We start from the raw sequence: 23854 nt of genomic DNA, 5'->3' as shown, positions 1-23854 counted from the left end.
ATGAAACTGTTGAATTGTAGGCTTTTAGAACATCCATAATGTGACCTTTAAGCTTTGAGCTGTAAATATCCAGAGCAACTATTAAAGCGTTTTATGTGACGTACAACTGCTCATTTAATGTCACGTTCAAATGTCGGCCTGCAGAAGTTAATGAGACGGCTGAATTAAAGAGAATGTGTGCGTGTGAGGGAGAAGGATCCAGTTTCTCCCGGAGAGGGATCACTTTGACTGCTGTGGATTCGGTTTCTGCATCCATGTTGCTTTTAAAAAAGCAGCACTGACAACCATCGTTTCAACTTCTACAACTTTTTTGGACCATAATGATCTCTTCAGGTTTTCCAGCCTCCCATTAAACTCATGGTGATCTCCGCATCGCATCAGGGCATCGTGTTACCTTCCCTGGGGCACAATGGCCTCGTAAGATGCCTTCTCTGTGGAAACGGATAACATTCTCGGTCGCCTCTGTGCTGTGCGTCGGCTCGGTGGCTCTTCTTGTGGTGGCCCTGGCCACGGAGAAGTGGGTCACAGGCCGGATCTTGTGCAAGACGGGGGCAGAGATAGTGAACGCATCCCACCCAGAGATGGACCAATTCATTGGAGACATTTACTACGGTCTCTTCCAGGGAGGAAAGACCAAGAAGTGCGGACTCGGGAACAGGCGCTCCAAAATCTACAGTAAGATTTGTCCCATTTTTCCCAATAACCGAGGGGTCTGATTAAGATGTATCCTGTTCTGTCCTAAATTGATATTTAATTGTTCTGTTAAAATGTCGGACTATAACTATTTCTATGACCATTAAGATTGAAACATATCTTTTTAATCACTGCAATTGTGACTTAAATTTTATATGTATCACAAGACTACCCATCTGGATTTGAAATAAGAAGGTTGTTTTAATAGGCTGGATGCTAATTAGGTCTACCATAAGGGAGGACAAAGCTTACAGCAATAAGGTCCTGGTTCAAATCCTAATAGTCCTTATTGTGTGGAGTTATTTGTCCTCCCCATGCATCTGGCTCCCTCCCACAGATCAGAACATAGCAGGATTAGAAGATAGGATTCTCACCACCTGCAGAAAAACCACATAAACCTTATAAATGTCATCATTCTCAGTTTATATGCTACATCATGGAACTGAATCAAATCGTGGAGAAAGTAAATCCCTTCTGTCAGTGGCAGAGTTAGCAGTTTAGAGGGGCCAGGTGAACACAGGACCCACGCAGCAGTCTATAAATCAGTCTTTTTTTTTTTTTTTAAACAATTTAACAGTTAAAAAATCACAGTTAATCAAAGAACATAAACACTGGAATTCCAGTATTAAAGGGGTTAATTTGTTGATTTTTACTAAAGAAGGGAAGAGAAACAAAAATACTTGAATCGCAGAACAAATAGTCCCTCATGTTTTCTTATAATATTAGATACTCTTATTTTTTATTTTCAGTCTTCTCCTTTCTTTCCCTTTTTTTATTTTTGACTTTCTTTATCTTCATTTAGAGTTCATTTGATTCATTTTTTCTGTTTTGTCTGTCTTTTTATAATTTATAATTTTTTCTATTGTATATTTAGCTATATTCAGTCTATTTTACTTATTTCGCTTATTTTATTACTTCATTTGTTATTCTATTTTACTTATTTTGTATTTTTACTGCTGTACGGACGCTGGTACTTGAATTTCCCTGAGGACCTCCAAAGGGATTAATAAAGTATTTTCTATTCTATTCTATTCTATTTTTGCACTTTATGAAGCATGGTAACAAATTTCTTGCTTTCTCTTTGCATTTTCCTTCATTTTCACACTTTATTTCCATCCCCGTCTCTTAAGAATCTCTGCTGACTAACTTGCGGTACTTTTGACAGAATACTTCATTGCTGCAGAGGCAGTTAAGCTTCTCTATGCTCTGCTTGATTCCACAGTTTTTCCCAATCTGGTGAAGACGTTGAATGGTGGCCTTCACATGATGGTGATTCTTTTCCTGCTGGTGGCTGTGGCCTTTGCACTGGTCAGTCTGTCCTTTTGTATTTACAATGCACGCAGGGTTCCCTACCAGAGCATCAAAGGTCACAAGGGACTCTATCTGTGGAACTTCATAGCTGGTAAAAGTTCAGGTTTTTCTGATGCAAAACTGTATTCTTCATTTTTTATTTTTCTTTGTTTAGCTTTAAAATATTTAGCAACTGACAGACCCTTTCCTCATATTTCCAGCTTTTTTTGGTGCCCTGGCTGTTCTGTGTTTCCTGGCTGCCGTGAGGCATCACAGTCTGACAGAGCGGGTGGCAAACTACAAAGAAAACCTTTTTGTCCTTGAGGTTCTGGACGACTCTCTTGACTGGTCTTTCTGGCTCGGCGTCGGCAGCGTTGGGACTCACTTTGCTGTGTGTGGAGTGGTTGCCATGAGTCGCATTAAGCTGCCCAAACCAGAAATGAAAAAGCCGGAAGAACCCACTGTGTCTTCAGTGGACCTGCTCTACTAAGGAAAAGATTAGTCATCAGTCGTTCCTTGATAAGATTAACGCACAACGCTGACTGGAGATTGTGACTCATTCTGTGCCAATGACCTTTTAAGTAAGCTGTGTGGTTGTTTGCCTTAGAGCTGCTAATTCTATTAAGATTTTGAAAGAAAAAATACAACTTTTGAGCTGATTTTAAATGAAAACTTTAATCTTAAAATGTTTAATTGTTTACCTATGCAGCCACTGAACAGTTAGACCTGCATTTTGAATTATTAAACTCTGTCAAGTATAATAATTGTATCATATACCAGTACACACTCTACTTTTCTGATAATTTCAGTAATTTGAGTACCCTATAATTCTCAGGAAATCTGTAAATTAGTTTACTTTACCCAAAATTGACACTTTAGCATTTTCTCAGCTGTTGTAGATTGTACATGCAGACATAGAGGTCCCACAAATACATTATGTTCTTGTTTATTTGCAGTTTTCTTTAATCACACATCTAGCTTCATCTTGTTGGAGAAAATAAATGAACAAGTTTTTAGTATTATAATTGGTGCACAAATCTGAGAGCACAAAAACTAGATTACATAAATACTAAAAGAAGACACTTCCCATGTTTATTTGGCTTTAAGCACCTGCAAATGGAAGCGTAAAACCGTCAATATGCCAAGACAGTTGAAGTACTTTTAAGTTACATACTTAGATTAGATTAGAAGTTTACACTGCAGTTGCAAAAGCATTGACAGAAGACCACACACTCAACATTCAACGAGATGTGATGCAAACAAGAAATGTTTAAGCTAAAATAAATGCTGTGGGCTTGAAAGATAATGTGTTTTTGTTTCTTTAGATGAAGGTAAAACTGTAGAAGAAGTCAGCATTTTTTAAAATTTGAGATTTCTGTGGCTGCAGAGGTGGATAGTTTTTCACATATTACGAATCACAGAGCGAAGGAGTTTAGCACGTGATCTTCTGCTGAGTAGTTCAAAAGTATTCAGTTATAAGAAGTTGTTTTTTTTCTGTTTTCACGACACCATGAGCAAAAATCTATCTTCAAATACAAATAATTTATAAATTAAGAAAAAATATTGATCATCCTATACTACAAATAGGCATTTTTGTCATATTGCATTTTTCAGTGTTCAACATTTGTTATGAATGTATTGAGTGTAAATATTAGGTGTAATATTTCCAGTTTACATTATTTATTTGGTACATAAATTAATTAAATAATAAGTTTAGTCAGAATGTGTTATGTTCTGTTTTGTGCTTATTAGATTTTATTTTGTATAATTGTGTATATGGATGTAGCCCAAATTTTAAACACATCCAGCTGTATAGTCTGTCTAAGTGTGTGCAGGAAGTAAGGTTAATGTATATTGTAACTAGTGCACAGCAAATGGGTAAAAACTGAACGATATTATGGTTGACTTGATTTTAATTTGTGAATATTTTTGTATAGTGAATTAACCAATGGTTGAATATTCCATCCATCCATCCATCCATCTCTGTCTTTGATTTTTTTAAAGAGTGACTATTACTTCTAGATACACTCTGTCTTTTAATGAATATTTGTAAATAATACAATGTTGGAAACTGAAATATTTCTGGAAATGTCATATATAAATTCAGTAAAGTATTGCATGATTGTAAACTGTACAGTAAATATGTGGTATGTTTTCTTTGGAATAATTGTAATAAAATAATATATAATGATAGCTTCTTTAATATAAGTTTGATGGACTTTACATTTTGGTTTGTTTTTGCACCTTTACTATGTACCGCCAGGTGGCGACAACGACTGATCCCTTCTAAAGTAGGGCTAGTTGATGACGTAATATTCATGCGACCCCGGCTTTCTTCTTCACGTGTGGATTTTCGACCTTTAAATTGTTCATATTTAATTTAGTCGTGTTGTACGCATGTTTCGCAGGTGACAATGCTTCTGTTGAGAAGAGTCGTGCACACGGCAGTGCGGAAAAACCTCTGCAGACAATTTTCTGCCTCACAGAGTTACCTGCAAGAGAGGAAAGTGAGTAGTTCTAGAGCCCAGGATGTCCTGAATGCTACAGGCTGCAAGTTGTGTTGATTTTAATTAAATTGCAGGCTGACCAATGAGAAAACGGGTTTGTTTTGTGTCTAGGGTCTGGTCCTGGGTGTGTTTGAGGCTGAGGGGGAAGAGGGCCTTCATCTGACAGAAGCAGCAGCACACTTCAATCAGTCTGTGTCTGGAAAACTGTCAGAACTGCTGCAAATGTGAGGATTTTGTGTCTCATTGTCTTGTTTGATGATAATCAAGTGATAATTTGTTCTGAAACTCAACACTAGAGAGCTCCTGAACTCCTTTCCATGTTTTAACAGTTTAATTTAATTTAAAATGTATTTGGCATTATAGTTAAAAAAAATAGACACAACTAGTTAATCATATTTAATAATAAAAACATTTTATTAACTTTTAAAAGTTCTCGGAATAAAACAAAATTAAAGGATATTCAGTTTAATGTTTAACACTTTTGTTACTTTCATTATTTTTTTTCTTCATAAATGTTGTTTTCTCAAAAAAGAGAAGCCAAATTTTTCGTATTTTAAAAACGATATTGTGCTTTTTTGTAAATTCTTTAAAAAGATCATTATTAAGAAAGCTTTGAAACCCTTGAATTGTTTATTAGTTTATTGGGATTGATGCATTTGCTTCTCTTGTTTGGTTTTGATAATTTTATTTTAATCCTATTCTCAGTTTGGTATTTTTTCTTTTTCTCTTTCTTTCTTTCTGCTGCTGCGACAACTTTTTCAGCATTTTATTTGTGACATGTTTTACTGTCTTATGTTTTGGATTTTTATGTTCCGAATGGAGAAAAATGGTGTATTTTTGAATTTTGATAATTTAAAAAAAGTTCTTGAATCCATCCATCCATCTTCTTGACCGCTTTTTCCCAGTCGGGGTCGCCGGAGCCTATCCCGGCTACTGATGGGCGAAGGTGGGGTTCACCCTGGACAGTTCGCCAGTCTGTCGCAGGGCCACAATCACACACATACACTCTCACATCCACACCTAGGGGCAATTTAGAGTCCCCAATTAACCTATGAAGCATGTTTTTGGACGGTGGGAGGAAGCCGGAGTCCCCGGTGAAAACCCACGCATGCACGGGGAGAACCTGCAAACTCCACACAGAAAGGTCCCAGCCGGGATTCGAACCGGGGCCTTCTCGCTGTGAGGCAAGAGCGCTAACCACTGCTCCACCGTGCAGCCCCAAGTTCTTGAATGACTTTGAGAATTATTTTTAGGAAATAATGATTGTCAACTTCTTTAACTGTGTAGATTTATAAATATTTTAGTGTGTATTAAAAGCAGCTGTTAAACAAAGTTTAAACCTTGGAAGCTTCTACAAATCTAAAGACCCTTCTACAGTTTGCCGTATGCTTTTTCCAACAAGGGCTTCCCTAGGAATCCACACCACCCTTTTTGGAGAGTGGATCATAAAACAAATTTTTAATTTGCACGTTGCTAATATTTGTGTTATTAACATTTGTTTTCTAGATCTGGACCTAAGCTTAAAAAAGGCAAAAGCAGAATATTTTATGGAATTCATAAGGTAAAGTATATGCCATAGTGTCATAAATCTTGTTTTTATGACTCCTGAGTAACTTCCCTGGTTCATTCTGTAGGACTTCCCGTGTGTAGCAGTCATTGGTTTGGGCAAAAACAATGCAGGTGTGTGCAGGGCTGAGAACTGGGATACCAGTAAGGAGAGCATCAGACAAGGAATGGCAGGTAAGACACTATTCTTCATGTTTGCTCGTACACTTGGTTCTTATTTTCCTGAGATCTGTGCATTTGTGTGTTTGTCCAGCTGGCTGTCAGTTACTTCAGGAACTCGAACTGAACTCGGTTGAGGTAGACGGATGTGGTGATGCCCAGTCGGCAGCAGAAGGGGCCATGCTGGGTCTGTTTCATTTCGACCAACTGAAGTCCAAGAAGAAGACCAAAGTAACAGTGCAGCTCCATGGAAGGTATCCAGAGAGAGCCCTGCTGAATGACTATCATGGGATGGCTCATTATAAACTAGAATCTTGGGCGTATATTTTGATAAACACATTAAGACTGTCCCAAAATCTGCTTACTATCGTCCTCTCTGTTACAAGTTTTGTTGTTTCATAAGTTCACATTCTCACTTAAAGCTTACTTTAAATTCAGTTTAGTTTAACTTTCTTAAAACGTTTATTTTAATGATCACTCCTTTAATGTTTCGTTTCAATATTTCTTGTAATGTTTAATATAAAGACAGCCCTCTGAACTGTCTTCGTGCATGTATATGTGCAATGCAAATAGACTTGCCCGGCCTTAGCTTGGCTCATGTTTTATACTTTTTCTCAGTTCTGGTGCTGACAGCTGGGAGAAAGGTGCCGTTTATGCTGAAGGCCAAAACCTGGCCCGACTTCTCATGGAGGCTCCTGCCAATCACATCACTCCCACTGCTTTTGCTAACATTATCGAGGAGAAACTGGCCCCACATGCCCAACGAGTCACAATAAATAAGAGGTTTCTACATCTGTTCTGATTTATTTGAATAAAATATTAGTATTGTCTTACTTGCCTATGAATGAATAAAGTTACGCTAGTTTATAGTTTTTTGTAGGGAATTTAATAACAAAACTATTTATTGTTCAGATCTCAGGACTGGATGAAGGAGCAGCAGATGGGAGCGTTCCTCAGTGTGTCGAAAGGTTCAGAGGAGCCTCCGGTCTTTTTGGAGCTTCATTACAACGGGTCTCCTGACAGTAAACAGCCACCCCTGCTTCTCGTGGGCAAGGGCATCACATTTGACAGGTAAACACGGTTTTCTACACCTTTCTGCCTCCTTGGGTCCATGAAAACGTTTGATGTCTTTGAGGCGGCTTGTTTCCTCCCTGCGTTTGCAGTGGTGGGATTTCCCTCAAGCCCTCTCCCTCCATGGATGCAATGAGAGCCGACATGGGTGGAGCCGCCACGGTGTGTGCGTCCATTGTCACAGCAGCTGCTCTGAAGCTACCAGTCAACATTATTGGTGAGCTTCTTCAAAAAAGGATTTTTTTAAAATGACAAAACATATTTTGATTTAAAGAAAATGTTCTAATGTTTTTTTATTAAAGACTTAAGAGCCTCTTCAGAATGATGGGTGTGCTTCTACTGCTGATGAATCACACGATAAACAGAAAAATGCGGTCATAACTAAATTGCAGCCATAAAGGATAGTCTGAATATGTCTAAGACATACTGTCTGCTATGACTCACTCAGGTCTGGCTCCACTCTGTGAGAACATGCCCAGTGGAAAGGCTACCAAACCTGGTGATGTGGTTACAGCCAAGAATGGGAAAACAATCCAGGTGGGTAGAGCTGTAATTACACCTAAATGCAATCCAAATAAATGTTTTTTTTTATATACTACAAAGCCCCTAAAGGGACATTGAAGTAAAAAAAAAAAATCAAAAAATGTAATTAAAAAAAATTCTGGTTAGTAGCTGGTGCTCACCAGTTAGTAACCTGAAAAAAATTACTTAAATTTTTAGAAAAGAAACATTTTTTATTTCAATTTTTTGATTTTTTTTTTTTTTACTGTCTTGTGCACACCACTTAGTAACCAGAAAAAAAGTTTTACTTCTAATTTAAAAAAAAAAATCCCCCTTTTTTTTTTTACTTTGATGTCGCTTTTCACATTTTTTTTAAAATTATTTTTATCTACCCCTACAGTAGGAATATTGTCAACAGTTTTGATAGTCATTTATTTCGACTCCCTTCATGAATATGAGTAAAATGAAGACTTTAAGAATCAATTCTTGTTATTCAAACACACTTACATATCCATCTTTGGTTCATCAAGCTATGATTAATGACTTGAAAATATATTTGTCAATACAAGAATCTTTGATATGCATTTAAATCACTTTTGAGCTCATACCTGCATACATGTTCAGAAGGTGGGCTTTTTTAAAAAAAAAAATGTTTATTTGTGAGGCCTTTTGTCTTGTTTTAGAAGAACTGGAATAATAAAATAAAACTGTATTCTTATGAGCATTTAAATTGCATAGAATTTTATTGTGTAACTCATGTTGGTTTTATATCAACACGAGTTTTAAAATGTGTCACACCTGAAGGTGTGACATTAGTTCTCCTAGTTTGACCTATTCCTTGAGGAAGTATTGAGCTGATATTCCAACCTGTCATTCAGGAGGCATTTACTCTCATTTTATGAGAGTTTGGTATGATCCAGACATGGAATCAAACCAACATTCCTCTAGTCTCAGTGTAGACATTCTTGCGCTTTCAGTTTTAGTTTTTTGAATTTGTAAGAAAATCTAAAACTTAATTTAAAAAAAGTAAAATATATATTAAAAAAATCTAATTTAAGCTGAAAGCTTAATTTGTGGTCGATCGTTTTATTCAGTCAGGAGATAGAGTTCCTAGTGGTCATCCTCTCATCATCATCAACTTTATTTATAAAGCGCTTCAAACACAATTTAAAATTTAACAAAGAAACCTAATAAAAAACAAATCTTAATACAATAAGTGAATAAAAACAAAATAATCTAGAGCATGAAGGTAAGAACATGGTAAAAGAAAACATTGAAGGTAAAAACATAACACAGTAAAACTTGAATGTAAAATCAGAGTATTGTCTCATGTGTGAGTAAAAGCTTGGCTGTAAAAATGAGTGTTCCAAAGCTCTCCCTGTTGTGGAGCAGAGCAGAAAGCTTGTAGCTTGCCCAGCAAATTTTATAAACTCTTTTTCAAAGTCCTTTTATTTTTGTCTGATTCTGAATAATTGGAATCAAGGAATACTCACAAATGCAATTTTAAGCTGAATTTTCTCTATATAGATCCTCCGTCATCAGAAAAATGTCACAAGAACATGTTAAAAACACAAAAAAAACCTAAATTTTCATTGAAGAAAAAGTAGGCTAAATGTTTCCAGTATGTGGAATAAACTGTGCATTTGCAGCTAACCTGTTCTTTTTTTCTTCTTCTTCTAATAGGTTGATAATACCGATGCAGAGGGCAGACTGGTTCTTGCTGATGCTCTCTGTTATGGACATAATTTCAACCCCAGAGCCATCGTCAATGTCGCCACTTTAACAGGTAGGATCTATTTTTTTTACTTTACATTCTTGTTCTTATACTCTTGAACACTTGTTTGGCATTCACAGTAACTCACATTGGAAGTAAAAATTAAAAAATGATGATAATACGAGCGTGATTAAAACAAAACACTTGTCTATGTTTAAGGTGCCATGGATGTAGCTCTTGGCTCAGCTGCAACTGGAGTCTTTACAAACTCTGACTGGCTCTGGGAGCAGCTCCACAAGGTAGTGTGTGTGCAGCATACACCAACAGAATGTGTCATTCTTTTGTTTTCTCTGTTGAATAACAGTGTGTGCACGTATAGGCTAGTGTTGTGACAGGTGACAGAGTGTGGCGGATGCCTCTGTTCCAACACTACACCAAGCAGGTGACTGACAGCCAGCTGGCTGACCTCAACAACATCGGCAAGTACAGTCGGTACGCATCTCCCCGCTGCTCATCATCGTGTCAGGAAAGTCACAGTAGAGTCTGTTAGAGGTGGTTTACTCTGATGACCGTTTTCTTTCCTCGCAGCTCTGGTGGCGCGTGCACTGCGGCGGCGTTTCTTAGGGAGTTTGTCACAGCTCCCCACTGGGCTCATCTGGACATCGCCGGAGTGATGAGCAACAAAGATGAAATTCCCTACTTGAGGAAAGGCATGTCCGGAAGACCAACGCGCACGCTGGTGGAGTTTGCTGCGAGGCTGGCCCACGATGGCTGAGGAGGAGAGAAACGAAAAGGCCCAAGAATTAAAGCGTATGAAGTGGAACGATTAAGTACAAAAGCTACAAATACACAAACATGTTGAGATTGTGATTTATAGAATTTTTAGCAATATTTTGTTTGACATTTTGTGTTTAACTCGTAATAAAGGTCAAATTTATGACTGACTCGGCAATACAGTTCTTTCTACTGAGCATAGATTTAAACTATATCAAAGATTTGTTTCAAAATACCAAGATAATGTACTATGATGCTGCTTTTGAACTAAAAAAATTTTAAAGCCAGGAGTTCTCTTTAGAATTACAATCACAACCTTCACTTATTAATTAAATGACTGTCATTTGACTGAACTACAGTAGCACAAAGGTAAGTAAAGACCTCTTAACTGCTAAAGTTTCAAATGTATTCTTTTTTTTTTCTTGTTTATGAAGTTATTAGGAACTTCTGACCTAATGTAGAGATTCATCACCCCAGTATATTGCTATGGCTGATTTAGTGCTTGTTATATGTCTTGATTAAGCATCAAATTTTGATTTTTGCGACTTGGTTAAGTCAATTTACTGCTATTTTTTGGTATTTAGTTTTGTTCATATATATATATATGTTAAAAATTTGCATTTTCTTGAAGGGATTAATTCATTTTATTGGCAATTTGATTCATTTTCAGTTGGGTTTTTTTTTGAGTCTCAACATCTTTAGTTCAAGGAGTTCCTAACAAAGTCCTTTTGCCATAACTTTATAGTTTTTGACTCTTTTAGAGTTTACTTATGTGTTTGTTGGCATTTATTTCTGTATTTATTCATAAAAATATCCTAGTTTTAGTCAGTAAACCTGAATTACTTACAATTTGTATTAATTTTTTGCCCGATTTTTCGTATGTATAAAATCTGAAAACAAATGACGGTCACTAAAGGGTCATGGTGTTGTGCGCATGCGCGACCCAAAGAGACTCAACACAGATCAAGATGGCTTCGTCCATAAGCGGGATGTTTCCCGGCCAGCAGCCGCCTGGTTCCCATCCTGTCGGAGGACCTGGTGCTCCCGGACAGCCAGGCTTTCCCATGGGTGCTCCCCGAGCGCAGGGAAACAACACACTGGTTGATGAACTGGAAGCTTCTTTCGAGGTAGCTTCCCTTTGTGTTTCTTTCATTGTTTGCTAGGTGTTAGCTTCGCTAGCATTAAAGAAGGCGCGTTTACAGACCAAATACAAAAAGATTTAAGGCTAGTTGTGCTATATTGTCATGTTTTCGTTTAGAGTGCTTTAAATCTCACCTGCTTTCAATGTTGATCTGCATAACTTTATTTTTGTTTTCTTCTAAGATGCAAAAGTTAGCTAACTAGCATGTATGTCACTTAGCCTCTGATCTCAGTATAGACATAATCAATAGTTGCGCATACTTTATTTGTTAATTTCACTTGGATAATCCCAATAAATATGCTCCATCTTCTTATCGTAGCCTTTTTTTTTTTAAATACTTGTCTATGTTTTCATTTAAATGCTTCAACTGAACGACAGCAAATATATTATCCTGAAAGATTCAGCTGATTAGGATCCTTTCATTTGACTTAATGGAATTTTTTAAAGAAACTGCACAATTTGTCTGTGTTCATACAGTCCCTCTGTATTATCCCCATCATTGACTATCACAAAATTTGTCATCAGAGCAATTTTTATGGAGAGAAGCAGCACCCACAATTGGATGTTGTTGATAAACTATTTACATTCCTTTTGTTGTCCAAGTTTAGTCCTCATTTAGTAGGAAAAATATTAGACAAGTAGTTAAGTTAGCAAGAATTTAAAAGAATTAAAAAAATTTGTCCTCTGTGTTCTAGAGACCTTCTATGATAAGATGATAAAATATTGTAATAAGTCTGGATCCACTTTATCTTACAATCTATAATACAATTAGTGTTGGTTTGCAGATAGCTGTATTGGGATATTTTGAGGTTATGTGTTTCTCCTATTTAATCTGATTTTTTCTTGTGCAGAACATTGATTTAAAGTCTACAAAAATAGTGTTGAAGTTTATTAACAAGTCTACACATAAAAAAATCAATGAAGAATCTTTGTGTCGGTCTGCTCTAAAAACACTCTTCATTTTACTCATACTAACAGTTGCAAAATATGTTTTACACTTTTTCCAGGAAATGAGAGTTTGCAACCAAATTTTATTTTTATTGTTTTAGACATATTTTGGCACAGTTTGCTATCCTTCTGTTGTGAGATATTTGTAAAACCTGAATAGTGGTGAATACAAAAAGAGGATGGTCTTGTGTATAATTTAAGACATCTTGATATGTAAAAGCATATTTGTGTATTTTATGTTAGTTTACCATTCTTTATGACAACTTTTAACCTGTGTGTACATAGAACAATTTCAGTTTTTGTAGTTCTGCTATTGTGTGTTCAATTGTCATTTTTCTCAGTGTAAAAAAGGGGCAAGTTAGCATCTTTCTATTATGCAGTTTAACCATTAGACTGTAACAGTAACCTAATGAATATACGTGAACTCAAAAGTGGTTATTCTTCAGCTGTGCTAAAGCTGGTGTCTGCTGGTGGTTGTATTCCTAGCTACCACAGTCACACGGGGAATCCAAGCAGCATGGGTTGATTAGAAATGGTTGTATATTCGATTTGTGTACCAGTAGATACAAAAGCATCAGACATCCAGATCATTTACCAAATTAGTTGGATACGTTTTTTAAATGCTTTAATGAGTCAAAGTTCTATGAAAAAGGATTTGCAAAGAAAATGATGCATGATATTAAAAAAAATCTGGAAAATTGTGCTAATTAATTTAGAACTTTTTGATTAATTAATTCTGAAAGCTTGAAGCTAAATTATTCAAAAGCACTGTAAAGGTTTACTACACAAAAGGGAAGGGAGATTCAGGGGTGGGTTTTGTTTGTGGGGGGAAAAAAAGTATTGGAGAAGCTTCCCTTGTTTTTTTGTCCTGCAAAATGTATCTTAGTTCATACTTTATGGGATGTAAAGTCAAGAAAAACACTTTGATTCAGTTTTTCTTTATTTTTCTTTAAAAAAAAACTATAATTGAGGCTATAGGAAATAAAAATATCACCTTAGTAACCCTGGTAGAAAACTGCCCACTTTTACAAAAAAACTTACATTTCTCTGTTTATCGTGTAGGCTTGTTTTGCGTCTTTGGTAAGCCAAGATTATGTTAATGGAACTGATCAGGAGGAGATTCGTACTGGTAGGTAACATTATTAATTGTATTTCTTGTGTTAATCTGGTGTCTAAAGGCTGACTATGCTTGTCTTCTGTAGGTGTGGACCAGTGCATACAGAAGTTTCTGGATGTAGCTCGCCAGACTGAGTGCTTCTTCTTACAGAAGAGGCTCCAGCTCTCCGTACAGAAACCAGAGCAGGTGGTGAAAGAGGTAAAAGGCTGCACTGACTCATCTTAATCATTTTTTTCTCAATTTATCAAACTCATTTTTTTTTTCTTTTCTATGAAGTAAATTTTTTTTCCCCACTTCAGGATGTGTCAGAGTTGCGTAATGAGCTACAAAGGAAAGAACTGCTGGTACAGAAGCATTTGGCCAAGCTGCACCACTGGCAGCAAGTGCTGGAGGATGTGAGCGGCCAGCATCGTAAACCCACAGACCTGCCCCCTCCAGGACCGCTGGCCTTTCTGGAGCAGGCCTCTGCAAACTTGCCCCCTGCTCCTTTAAAGCCAAACTAAAACATTTAAATATGGAAACTACTCACACACGAAACGTCATGTTTTCAAATGGGAGACAGAGGCTGGAAACGTGGAACAAAACGCAGTGGGATGAGCTCCTGTGCTGGGATTATGTCAGAATAATTTAATCCACAATGTTCTGAGACTTGTGTGTGTCACAGCTGACTGGATATGACGGTAGAACAGGAAATCTGCATTTGTCAATCCTTCAGTTGAGCATAAAGGAGGTTCGTCGATAAGATTTTTTTTTTATATATAAATGTGTAAAAATGTTTACTGTAGTCACCATTTTTGTGTAAAAATAAAATTTGTACTTTGAATCTTCATTTACAGTGTTTTCTTAGTCGTGCTTCTGTATTACAGTCACACGGAGAGCTCCTTTCCCCCCTTTCTTGTTAAGTAAATCAGTAATGATTTCTGCTCTGGAGCTGCATCATGAGGTCTGGATTATTTAAGCGTGACAGCCTGTTTTCTGGAAGCTACGCAGCATTTTCGCACCACAGCAGACTTGTTCTGGTCGGCTTCACAGTTCCTGCTTGTTCACTGATGGTACAGTCAGATAATTTTTCCTCACAGATGGACCATTGGGACAGAGCTCTCTGCTAACAGGAGCCCCTGATCATATGACAACTGCATTTTTATTGAAATCGTCTTTGATCTCTAATGATATGATTGAGACTATATCTATGTGTTAAGCTCATTTAAAGCTGTGCAGATGAAAGCTTTTAAATATTGATATATTAAGATTAAAGGAGCAAAGTATTTTCATATTCATGTGTGTTATTTGCATTTCTGCTAGTCCTTTTAGGGATTGTCCCCATCTTGCTCCATCTGCATACACCTCAATTCATCATAAACACCCTTGTGTCCTTCACTACATCTGTGAACTTCATCTTTGATCTTCCAAATCTCAGCATCCTTTTACCAACATAATCATTGTATGCCCTGTCAACTAAACTTCTTTTTGATACAAGTGTCGAATATAGAGAAAATGACATAAACCAAGATTTATTATAGCTTTATGCAGTTCAAACTTTAGAATTTAATAAGACAAATATATGTATATTTGTTTTTCATTTGACAGTTTTTCCTAATAACTACATTTTATAAAATTAAAATATGAATACATTTTATTTTGAATATTTTCCTCATTATTATAGTATTTTCCCCCTTATTTTAGATTTAAATTTTTACTTCAAACAAAAAGAAGGAGCAGAAAAGGTACAATAACAAAAAAGAGAGAAACAACATAACAGAGGGATACAATTAAAGTTACAGTTACGTAAATATGTTACAAAGGCATCATAAGAAATATTTGTTTTAGGGTGAGAGCTTCTGGAAATAGTTAAGCCGTAAGAGTAAGACCTTTTGTTATTATGCTGTTTTTTTCTTCAAAAACTTTATTAAAAAAAAACATATACAATAGGTGTGTGTTATAGTTTTTAAACTTAATTTAAAAAAGTATAAAATATTCATAATTATTGTTATCATTTTGTTTGTTTTTCCAAAAACGTTATTAAAAACATATATACGATACAGTAGGTAAGTGTGATAGTTTTTCTTCTTCGTTTAAAATAAAGCATACACAGTACTCATTTGTTCTGTTATTACAGTTTTTGTTTACTTGTTTTTCCAAAAACTTGATTAAAAACATATACACAAAATAGGCAAAATACGCTTTTTAAAATAAGCATATATGCATATTTAATAAGGATATTTTTTAACGAGCTACAGAGTTTATTTAAAAATAATCTCAACAAAAATTTTATTGGTTGAAATTGCCCTTTTTGTTTTAATTTGTTTGATGCTATTACCATATTACATTTTTCATGCAAAAAGTGCTGAAAATTAGGTTTGGAGTTTGACTATTTCCTTTTTTGAAATTTCTCCAAAAAAAGTCCTTGTCCATGTTGTCATCATAACTGTCAAAAAATAATGTATTTTTCTGAAAGTTTGAGTGTCTTTCCAGTTTTACCATGAATATAATTTCCAACATCAGTCCAGAATACTTGTATGTGTACAATTCACAAAGAAATGACAAATTATTTCCTCTTGTGATTCACAAAATGTACATGACTTGTCCATGTCCAAAATAAATACCCATTTTTTTTTTAGCAGGATGTATACGATGTAATGCAAAAAAAAGTTAATTAACACTGACTTTTTAAAATGTATTTCCATGAATTTTGAGTCCCAGTAAAATCTACCTGCAGATAATAAGCACATATATATATATATAAGTGTATATTTTTTAAATAATAAACTTATTTTGTTGTTTCCAGTCAGGGTAGCAGTGACGTCAGCAGTGGGCGCAGCTGCGGTCGGCTCCTCCTGTCAGTCAGTCTTCCACCGCTAGAGGGAGACAGCGCTTTCTTCGGGGACGCCTTCGCTGCTCACAGGACCGTCTTTGCCGACATGTCCTTGTTTGTTAATCAGCTATTGGAAAATAACAGGTATTCTCGCTCGTCCGCCTCTCAAACACACACACGCCCAAGGAGGAAAGAACGGCGGCTAGGCTGTCAGGAGCCAGCCTGTTGGACTCAGCGTAGGCTAATTTCCTGCGCGTTTTGAGCCGATAGAAGGAGCAGGCGGCTGGGCACAGCAGCCGCGCCGAGCAGCAACGTGTCTGTGGAGAGTGTCACCGCAGCGGCGCGGAGTGTTTGCGGGAGCCGGGCTGTCGTCGCATGTGGACCGATCGCCGCCGTGAGTCACGCCTGAATTCAAAGCCATCGAAGACGGCAGCGCGGAGATGGAATGGTGCATGCCGCTGGGCCAAGTTTTCAGCCTCTGAAACACACAGGAATCATGGACAGTCATCCGCTGTAAGTGATTGTGCCCGCGTGTGTGTGCGCGCGCGCATGTGTTGACGTTTCCAGCGGCGGCTTGATGGATGGTGCCGCATTGACAGAGACAGCGACCAGTCGGTGAGGCTGTCCGCTCACGCCGGTGACGGTCATGCAGACGGGATCGGGCTGTTGGGGCTCGGATAAAGGAGGCGGTGTTGTTGTTTGTGGCTCCGTAGATGAGTGTAAACAGTCGCACGCGCGTTTTTGACAGGGAGGAGGTAGGAAGTGATCTTTCATTGATGTTTTCACATTAATCCAAAAAATAGCAAAATAGGGAAACGGCCTTTCAAAGTAATTGTGTTAAATAACTATTTAAGCAATTTTAGGGGAAAAAAACTTAAGTTTATGTGGATATATGTAATAAGTGGCTAATTTACAATTTTAATTTACAAACAATGGAAGCATGTTTCTATTCAGTTATTTTTGTGCTCATTTTACATTTGCCATTTTTTTAGATTTTCATTTTTTATTCAAGTGAGTGTTATTCAAATCCAAACAACAAAAATAGCCTATATATACTGTAAACATATAATAGAAAATAATAATAGTATTTTATGAGCTAATTTAATTTAAAAGTGTTTTCTGGAAAGATTACTGTCAAGATTTTTCCAATTGGAAGATTGGAAACCCCCTTTGTAGTTTGTAAACATCGGATAAAACTTTATAGTTAATAGTAATTTATAGTTCTCTGTTGTAGTTGTTGCGATATAAATTGTGTAAGACCCCACTTTTAGACCAGTTTAAAAGTGTTTCAAGTGGACTTTTATCTATAATTTTGCCATTTTAAGACAAAACTGTAATTTTCTAGGACATAGTTTCTGCACAGCGGCAGTAGTTTATCAAATATTTGCCTTTAAATTGGGTTGGACTGTCGGCGCAGAGTAAGCTCCGCTCCCACTTCCAGTCGCCCATCAAATCAAATCAAACTTTACTAATAAGAATTCCAAATAATATAGCTTATTCTGTGTACTACATTTGTATTATTATAGTTTCAAGATATTTTATATACAGTTTATTCTAGAGTGCTTTCACACTCTCCCACTAGCTTCAAGCCCCTCAGCAGCCTAACATTAGCGGTGCAACAAAAATGTCGAGCAATTTCAGAGCTATCCAGGCATACAGATGAGGAAAACAAAGACGTATATGGATCTGTTTGTCTGCAAGTGAATGTATCAGAACGGAGCAGGGAGCTTTTGGTCTGGCGACTGCATTTCATACGCCACAAATATGATCATTTGAATTTATGAGTCTTTCGTCTGCTCCTGATTTGTAAAGATTTTAATAAAGAAGTAGTAAAAAAATCAAATTCAAGCTTAACTTTCTTAACATTTTTTGTCCTTCGTAGTTAGAAAAATGCCACAAGAACATATTAAAAACATAAAATCACAGTTTTCATTGGACGTAGCCAAAAACTTCCAATTGTTTTTGGATTTTAAAGTCAGAAAATTGATCAGGCATTTAGATTTGAATTGCACTGACAACACAGATCCACATCAGAAAACTTGACTCCTTTTCCTCTAGTACTCTATGAAGAAAAGAAAGTCTTTTTTTCCATATCATCGAGTCAAATCTGTAAATAAGTTTTTTACAAGTCAAGGTCATTAAAAATACAGGAACTTCTAGTTTTTTTAAGCATAAACTGTATCAAAAATACCCTAATCTCATAATAATAAAAACATAGTGTGCAAAATAAAGCAATAGTATTTGGAATTCTAAGATTCATGAAAGTAATTTTAATAGATTTTAAAAGTTACTTAAAGAACTGGAGCCTTCAGATGAATGGCTGCTCTTGTATTTATCTCTGTTGATGTCTTTGTGTCAGCATTAGGTTTACATGTCTTTACTGTTCCTACCAGGTGTACCAGACTCTGTCCACACTCTCTGGACAAAGACGATGGAGTGGAGAGGCAGGGTCCGGTCACTCTGAACCCTCGCCACATGAGGAAGGCGTTCAAAGTCATGAATGAATTGCGCAGGTGTTGTTTTTTTCTTAATTTTCTCAGACATTTTTTTGTATTCCTTCCTGTTAGCTATAAGCGTGTCTCACCCCTTCTGTGTCCGTCTCCTCCATACAGCCAGAGCCTGTTATGTGATGTGACCATCGTAGCAGAGGACGTCGAGATCGCCGCTCATCGGGTGGTTCTGGCTGCAGGAAGCCCATACTTTCATGCCATGTTCACCGGTAAAGCTCATTCCTTATTGCTGCTGTACAGCACGAATGTTTGGCAGTCAAAAATGCATACAGACACATGATCGTGTCCTGATAGGGGAGATGGCAGAGAGCCGGGCAAAACGAGTGAGGATAAAGGAGGTGGACGGATGGACTCTGGGTCTGCTGGTTGATTACATCTACACGGCAGAAATACAGGTCACAGAGGAAAACGTGCAGGTACATGTATCCACAGCTTTTTCTTATATTTAAAGTCTTGGAGTACTTTAGACTTGGAAGCTTAGCTCCATATTTTCAAGGCCCAGTTTACCCCAACGACATTGCTGCTGAAATGTGACTTCACGTGTGAAGCTTTCAGCTCATCCATACATAGCCTTCTTAAGTGACTGGAAATGGAGAGAAGATTCCAAAACGCTTCATTTTAGACATCTAACCATTTACAACTGGAGACCAGGAACACGCAATGGACAAAAATGACTCCAGATGGTACACCTCTGCAGCCTGAGCTGAGATGTCACACAGCCTGTGGCGAGCGGAAATCCATTCAGAAGGAAGTTGATATGAAAATCATGAAACTACACAAGACCTGCAGTGTAGCTGATGTTCAAAATCTGGACTTCTATTCTATTTGATAGTAAACTTGAGAAGTAAGACGTGCTTTATAATCTTGGACCTGAAGGCTAAAAGGTTAGTAAAGAAATGAAGTGCATTTACATTTCCCTCATACATAGCACAATACACGTCCATGAATCAACACATAAAAGATTCAACTTACCAAGAAGTCCAATTCTTTTCCCTAAAAGGATACAATCCAGATATTTACCTTTCATTAAGTGTTTAAGCTGTAAATGAAAATGAAAGAACTTTCTTTTTTTTCTAGAGACACTTTTTATTAAGTATTAAAATCAACATTTTGGATTTCTTAAAAACTTTTGCTCTTTAAAAATATGTGTCATATTTATTTGTTTTGGCAATGTTTTCAGCGCTATGAAAAAAAAGTATGCTGAGTTTAATTCGCATGACATAATTGTAATTTACTTGATTTGATAGAAGGAAGCTTGTGATTGCACTTCGTTTTGCTTGTATCTCACAAACATACAAAGAAAGTGAAAGACAATAGAGAGAACAACAAGAAGAGAAACTAACACATTGTCAGAAATTGGTCATTATGAATGCCACATTTCTCAGTTTAAACTGAACTGTATTGAACCGAATCGTGGCGAAAGTGAATCGTTGCATCTTTACTGCACACCAGTACGTCTAAAGTCAAACACATGTAAGAAGCATCTATTATTTAAAGGGTAACCAAACACTAAATAAACATTTTTTGGTCTGTTGACCTCTAAAAGGGCTGTCTCTTGGTCCTTTCCACATTTTTCCAATTTAAAATAAACTTGTTTAATTCCTGAAATTATACTCTATAGTGTGCTGCCCCCTACAGGTTGAAATGAGGCATTACAGTAGAATTTTGTCATTGGTCAACTGTTTTAAAAAGTCCCATGTCATTTCAGAAGTTTCATGCTCTGTAGCTCCAATATAAAAGCCCGCCCATCTTTGATTCTGTAAAGGTCAGTTGTTATCGTGTTAGCTTTAGCATGGCTTGAAGGTGTATCACCTTCTACTGTCTTGCACAACTTTCCGGTGGAATTGGAAGTTAGACAACAGTGATTTAGTGCAATTGGCATTGAATGCAGAAAACTCTGTCCCGGTGATGGGATTTGGAATGAATGCTCCACTCTGGATCGTTTTGCTTAATACGTTAGCCTTTATTAGCCATGATGCTAGTGTCATTTTACCACTCAGACACTGGTCCCCTTTGGTCTGTACCTCCAACCTCCAAAAAGTTCTCTGGTAAAACTGGCATCACTTTGCTCTGTACCACTCTCCATATTGAAGACAGAGTGAGTACTTTACCTCAAGCTAACCTCACTGTCAATCACAGATTCAAACCACACCCCCCCTGCTCAGCCCGCCCCTTTTCTTTTTGTTGCATTTTTTAAATCTGGGCTGAGAGTGGAGTCAGCCTTCAACTGTCCTGTTGCGTTACCCTTTAATGTTTTATTACATTACACCAGGATTAGTATAAGCCAACTAAAAACTTTCTATCATCTTTAACTTGCTTATTAACAAATTAATTTTTTTCTGAATTTTTCATTTTTTGTAGTACACAAATCATTATTAAACCAAAACAAAATCCCCAAAAATTAGGTTTGAACCGAATCAAAAGGAAAGTGAATCGTTGCATCCCTACTTTTTACTAATATAATCTTGTTAATATCTGTGGATTTTTCCATAATGATCTGTTCTTCGTTGCATCCCATAAAATGGAAGGATTGAGATAGCTTTGATTAAACATTTGTTGTTTTTCTGTCTTAGAACAAATGTCTTTTGAGAACCACTTGAGTTGCTGATTGATGCATAAGATAAAAAAATGAAGAAAAAAAAAGTTTCAATATATTCATGTCTTATTATGCATACAAATTGTTTAATTTCTTAGAATTTGTACAACTATTTTTATAGAAAAAAAGATAAGCACATACATACTTTTTTAAAAAGTGAAATCTGCTCAGACAGATGGTGAACAGTAGTATGGATAATTTTTTTGAAAACATAACCTATAAATCTATTTTCTTCATTTAAATGACTCAATACTGCATCTGAGGAGCACAAATATAGAGTTACTGTTTTATCTAAATCAAAATTTACAATGCACCCTCCCATTTTAATGTAAATCTTGGGCAGAATCTGGATTCACCTGTAGTCTCTCTTGGAGTGGTTCTTCCAACCAGACTGTTCAAGCCGTGTGTTGCTCTGCTGTTTTCCAGGCGCTGCTGCCTGCAGCAGGGCTGCTCCAGCTCAACGAGGTGAAAAAGGCTTGCTGCGAGTTCCTGAGCGTTCAGCTTCATCCATCCAACTGTCTGGGGATTCGCGCTTTCGCTGACCTACACGCCTGCTCCCAACTGCTGGCGCAGGCTAACAGCTATGCAGGTTCTTGTGGCCTCAAAACTCCATTCACACACATAGAGGTTTCTAGAATTGAAAATCACACTCAATCGTAATTGATTACCTTTCCCCATTAGAATTCGTTGCCATTTGTCGTGCAGGGTTACATCAGAATGCTGTGCTTTTTCCAAGTTTTTTTTGTCGTGTGTTTGCAGTGATACTTGTAAGTGCTTTATTGAGGCGAGTTTATGGGAGTCCAGAAGAATTTGGAACAAAAGAGGAGACAGAATGAGGACGGGCGTAATTAATGGCCCGTTGGAGAGAAGCAAACTTCTCGTCTGCTGCCACAGAAAGAGGCTGTAAAAGTTTTTGTCTTTGTGATGACAGAGCAACATTTCACGGAGGTGGTCGGAAGTGAGGAGTTTCTCAATTTGGGCATGGAGCAAGTGTCCAGTCTGATCGCCAGCGACAAGCTGACCATCCCCACGGAGGAGAAGGTTGGTCAGGACGGACGGACGAGCCTCTGGTGGTTGTTCAGAGTTACACATGCGTCTTGTAAACAGGTGTTTGAGGCGGTGATTGCTTGGGTCAACCACGACAAAGATGTCCGCCAGGAACACTTGGCTCACCTAATGGAGCACGTTCGTCTGCCGCTGCTCTCCAGAGAATACCTGGTGCAGGTCTGTATGCCTGCTGTTGTATCTTTGGCTTATGAATCCCCATCAGTAAATTTTGCTGGTTTTGTTTTTTAATATTTATATCCATACATAGCTTTTTTACGATTACATGCAAGTTCTTTTATTTTTTTTCACTGTTTATTCCATGTTTCTAATACAATTCAAAGGGTTTTGAGCAGACAGGATATACTGGATTACATGATTTGTGAGGCTTTCTGTAGGTATCTACAGTTTTATTTTTCTGAAAGTCACCCTTCTTAGTCAGAAAGTAGTTTCGATATCAGACGAGAGTCTAATATCCACATTCTGTCAAAGAATGACCCCATGAACCCAAACATGGAGACGTGATAACTGATACTTTTTTTGTTTTTTAGAAATCTTCAAAATAAATAACTCTGATCTCTAGAAATAATCTGTGTCTTCCATGCATTGTAAATGGGATAGACACAGACACCGCTCCATGTAGCGATCAGGTTGAAAACATCTGGTTGTAGCTCCTCCCACATGTGGCCAAGGCGGAAAACATTTTAGGATAGGTGGCGAGCAACAAATAGGAGAGGCAGCCAAAGCGAATTTGGTTTGAACGCAGCATCAGCTGTAACTTTTTTTAGCGTGGAGACTACTGGATTATAAAATAATGCACCTTTAGGTACAGTTAATTTTTTTTTTCCCATCACTTCTTGCTAGTTAACCCTTTAACACTGGAGATGTCACAGGCGACACATAAATAATCAATCAATTTTATTTGTCACATACTCAAATTGCTGAAAACAAAGATAATGGATATTTGGAGAACAGAGTTGAAGATGTCTAGAGGTGAAGTAGGGTCAGCCTTTTTTTACCAACCAATCATAAACTCTCACCAGTTCTGTTGAGGAAATGTTGATGGGTAATAGGTTTCTTTCCCTTTTTTGTGTGAATCATACTTTTATATTTAATAACATACACATGGCACTCAAAGATATTTAAAAAACAGTTTATTTCATCCAGAAAATGTGAAGTTTGTTATAATGTGGCCTCACTTTCTTGATTCCTCTGTGTTTGGCGGGCCAGCGGGTGGAGGAGGAGTCTCTGATCAAGAACAGCAGTGCGTGCAAAGACTACCTGATTGAAGCCATGAAGTACCACCTTCTGCCTGCGGAGCAGAGAGCTCTGATGAAGACTGCTCGCACTCGCATGAGAACTCCCGCCTGCTGCCCCAAGGTACAGCCCTGACAAATTTCCTTACACCTGC

At 37.2% G+C, this 23854-nt stretch overlaps 4 protein-coding genes across 4 annotated transcripts in view; all 4 read left to right on the top strand.

Annotated features, from left to right (window-relative positions):
* The first annotated feature begins 6 nt into the window (after positions 1-6).
* clrn2 (clarin 2) lies at positions 7-4194 on the top strand. The gene is made up of 3 exons (XM_024259591.2): positions 7-675; positions 1916-2095; positions 2205-4194. The coding sequence occupies exons 1-3, from the start codon at positions 423-425 to the stop codon at positions 2471-2473; spliced, it is 702 nt and encodes a 233-aa protein (XP_024115359.1). The 5' UTR covers positions 7-422; the 3' UTR covers positions 2474-4194.
* Positions 4195-4283: 89 nt separating this feature from the next.
* Positions 4284-10445, top strand: lap3 (leucine aminopeptidase 3). The gene is made up of 13 exons (XM_024259592.2): positions 4284-4490; positions 4602-4714; positions 5997-6051; positions 6125-6230; positions 6310-6469; positions 6834-6998; positions 7128-7286; positions 7379-7503; positions 7735-7823; positions 9471-9573; positions 9721-9800; positions 9881-9993; positions 10090-10445. Exons 1-13 carry the CDS (start codon positions 4398-4400, stop codon positions 10274-10276), a joined length of 1548 nt encoding a protein of 515 aa, XP_024115360.1. The 5' UTR covers positions 4284-4397; the 3' UTR covers positions 10277-10445.
* Positions 10446-11177: 732 nt separating this feature from the next.
* Positions 11178-14310, top strand: med28 (mediator complex subunit 28). The gene is made up of 4 exons (XM_024259593.2): positions 11178-11402; positions 13427-13493; positions 13567-13679; positions 13781-14310. The coding sequence occupies exons 1-4, from the start codon at positions 11196-11198 to the stop codon at positions 13982-13984; spliced, it is 591 nt and encodes a 196-aa protein (XP_024115361.1). The 5' UTR covers positions 11178-11195; the 3' UTR covers positions 13985-14310.
* Positions 14311-16295: 1985 nt separating this feature from the next.
* klhl2 (kelch-like family member 2) overlaps positions 16296-23854 on the top strand; it is a 12738-nt gene continuing 5179 nt past the window's right edge. The window contains exons 1-8 of the mRNA XM_024259594.2: positions 16296-16806; positions 18687-18806; positions 18906-19012; positions 19098-19219; positions 21826-21988; positions 22331-22440; positions 22507-22623; positions 23674-23823. Of these exons, the coding sequence (XP_024115362.1) occupies positions 16739-16806; positions 18687-18806; positions 18906-19012; positions 19098-19219; positions 21826-21988; positions 22331-22440; positions 22507-22623; positions 23674-23823 (957 nt within the window). The 5' untranslated portion in view covers positions 16296-16738. The remainder of the gene's footprint in view (positions 16807-18686; positions 18807-18905; positions 19013-19097; positions 19220-21825; positions 21989-22330; positions 22441-22506; positions 22624-23673; positions 23824-23854) is intronic.

The sequence above is a fragment of the Oryzias melastigma genome, linkage group LG1 (genome assembly GCF_002922805.2).
Source record: "Oryzias melastigma strain HK-1 linkage group LG1, ASM292280v2, whole genome shotgun sequence".
NCBI classification, from domain to species: Eukaryota; Metazoa; Chordata; class Actinopteri; order Beloniformes; family Adrianichthyidae; genus Oryzias; species Oryzias melastigma.
Note: the sequence above shows the minus strand (reverse complement) of the source record. Positions and strands in the feature narration are given on the sequence as shown.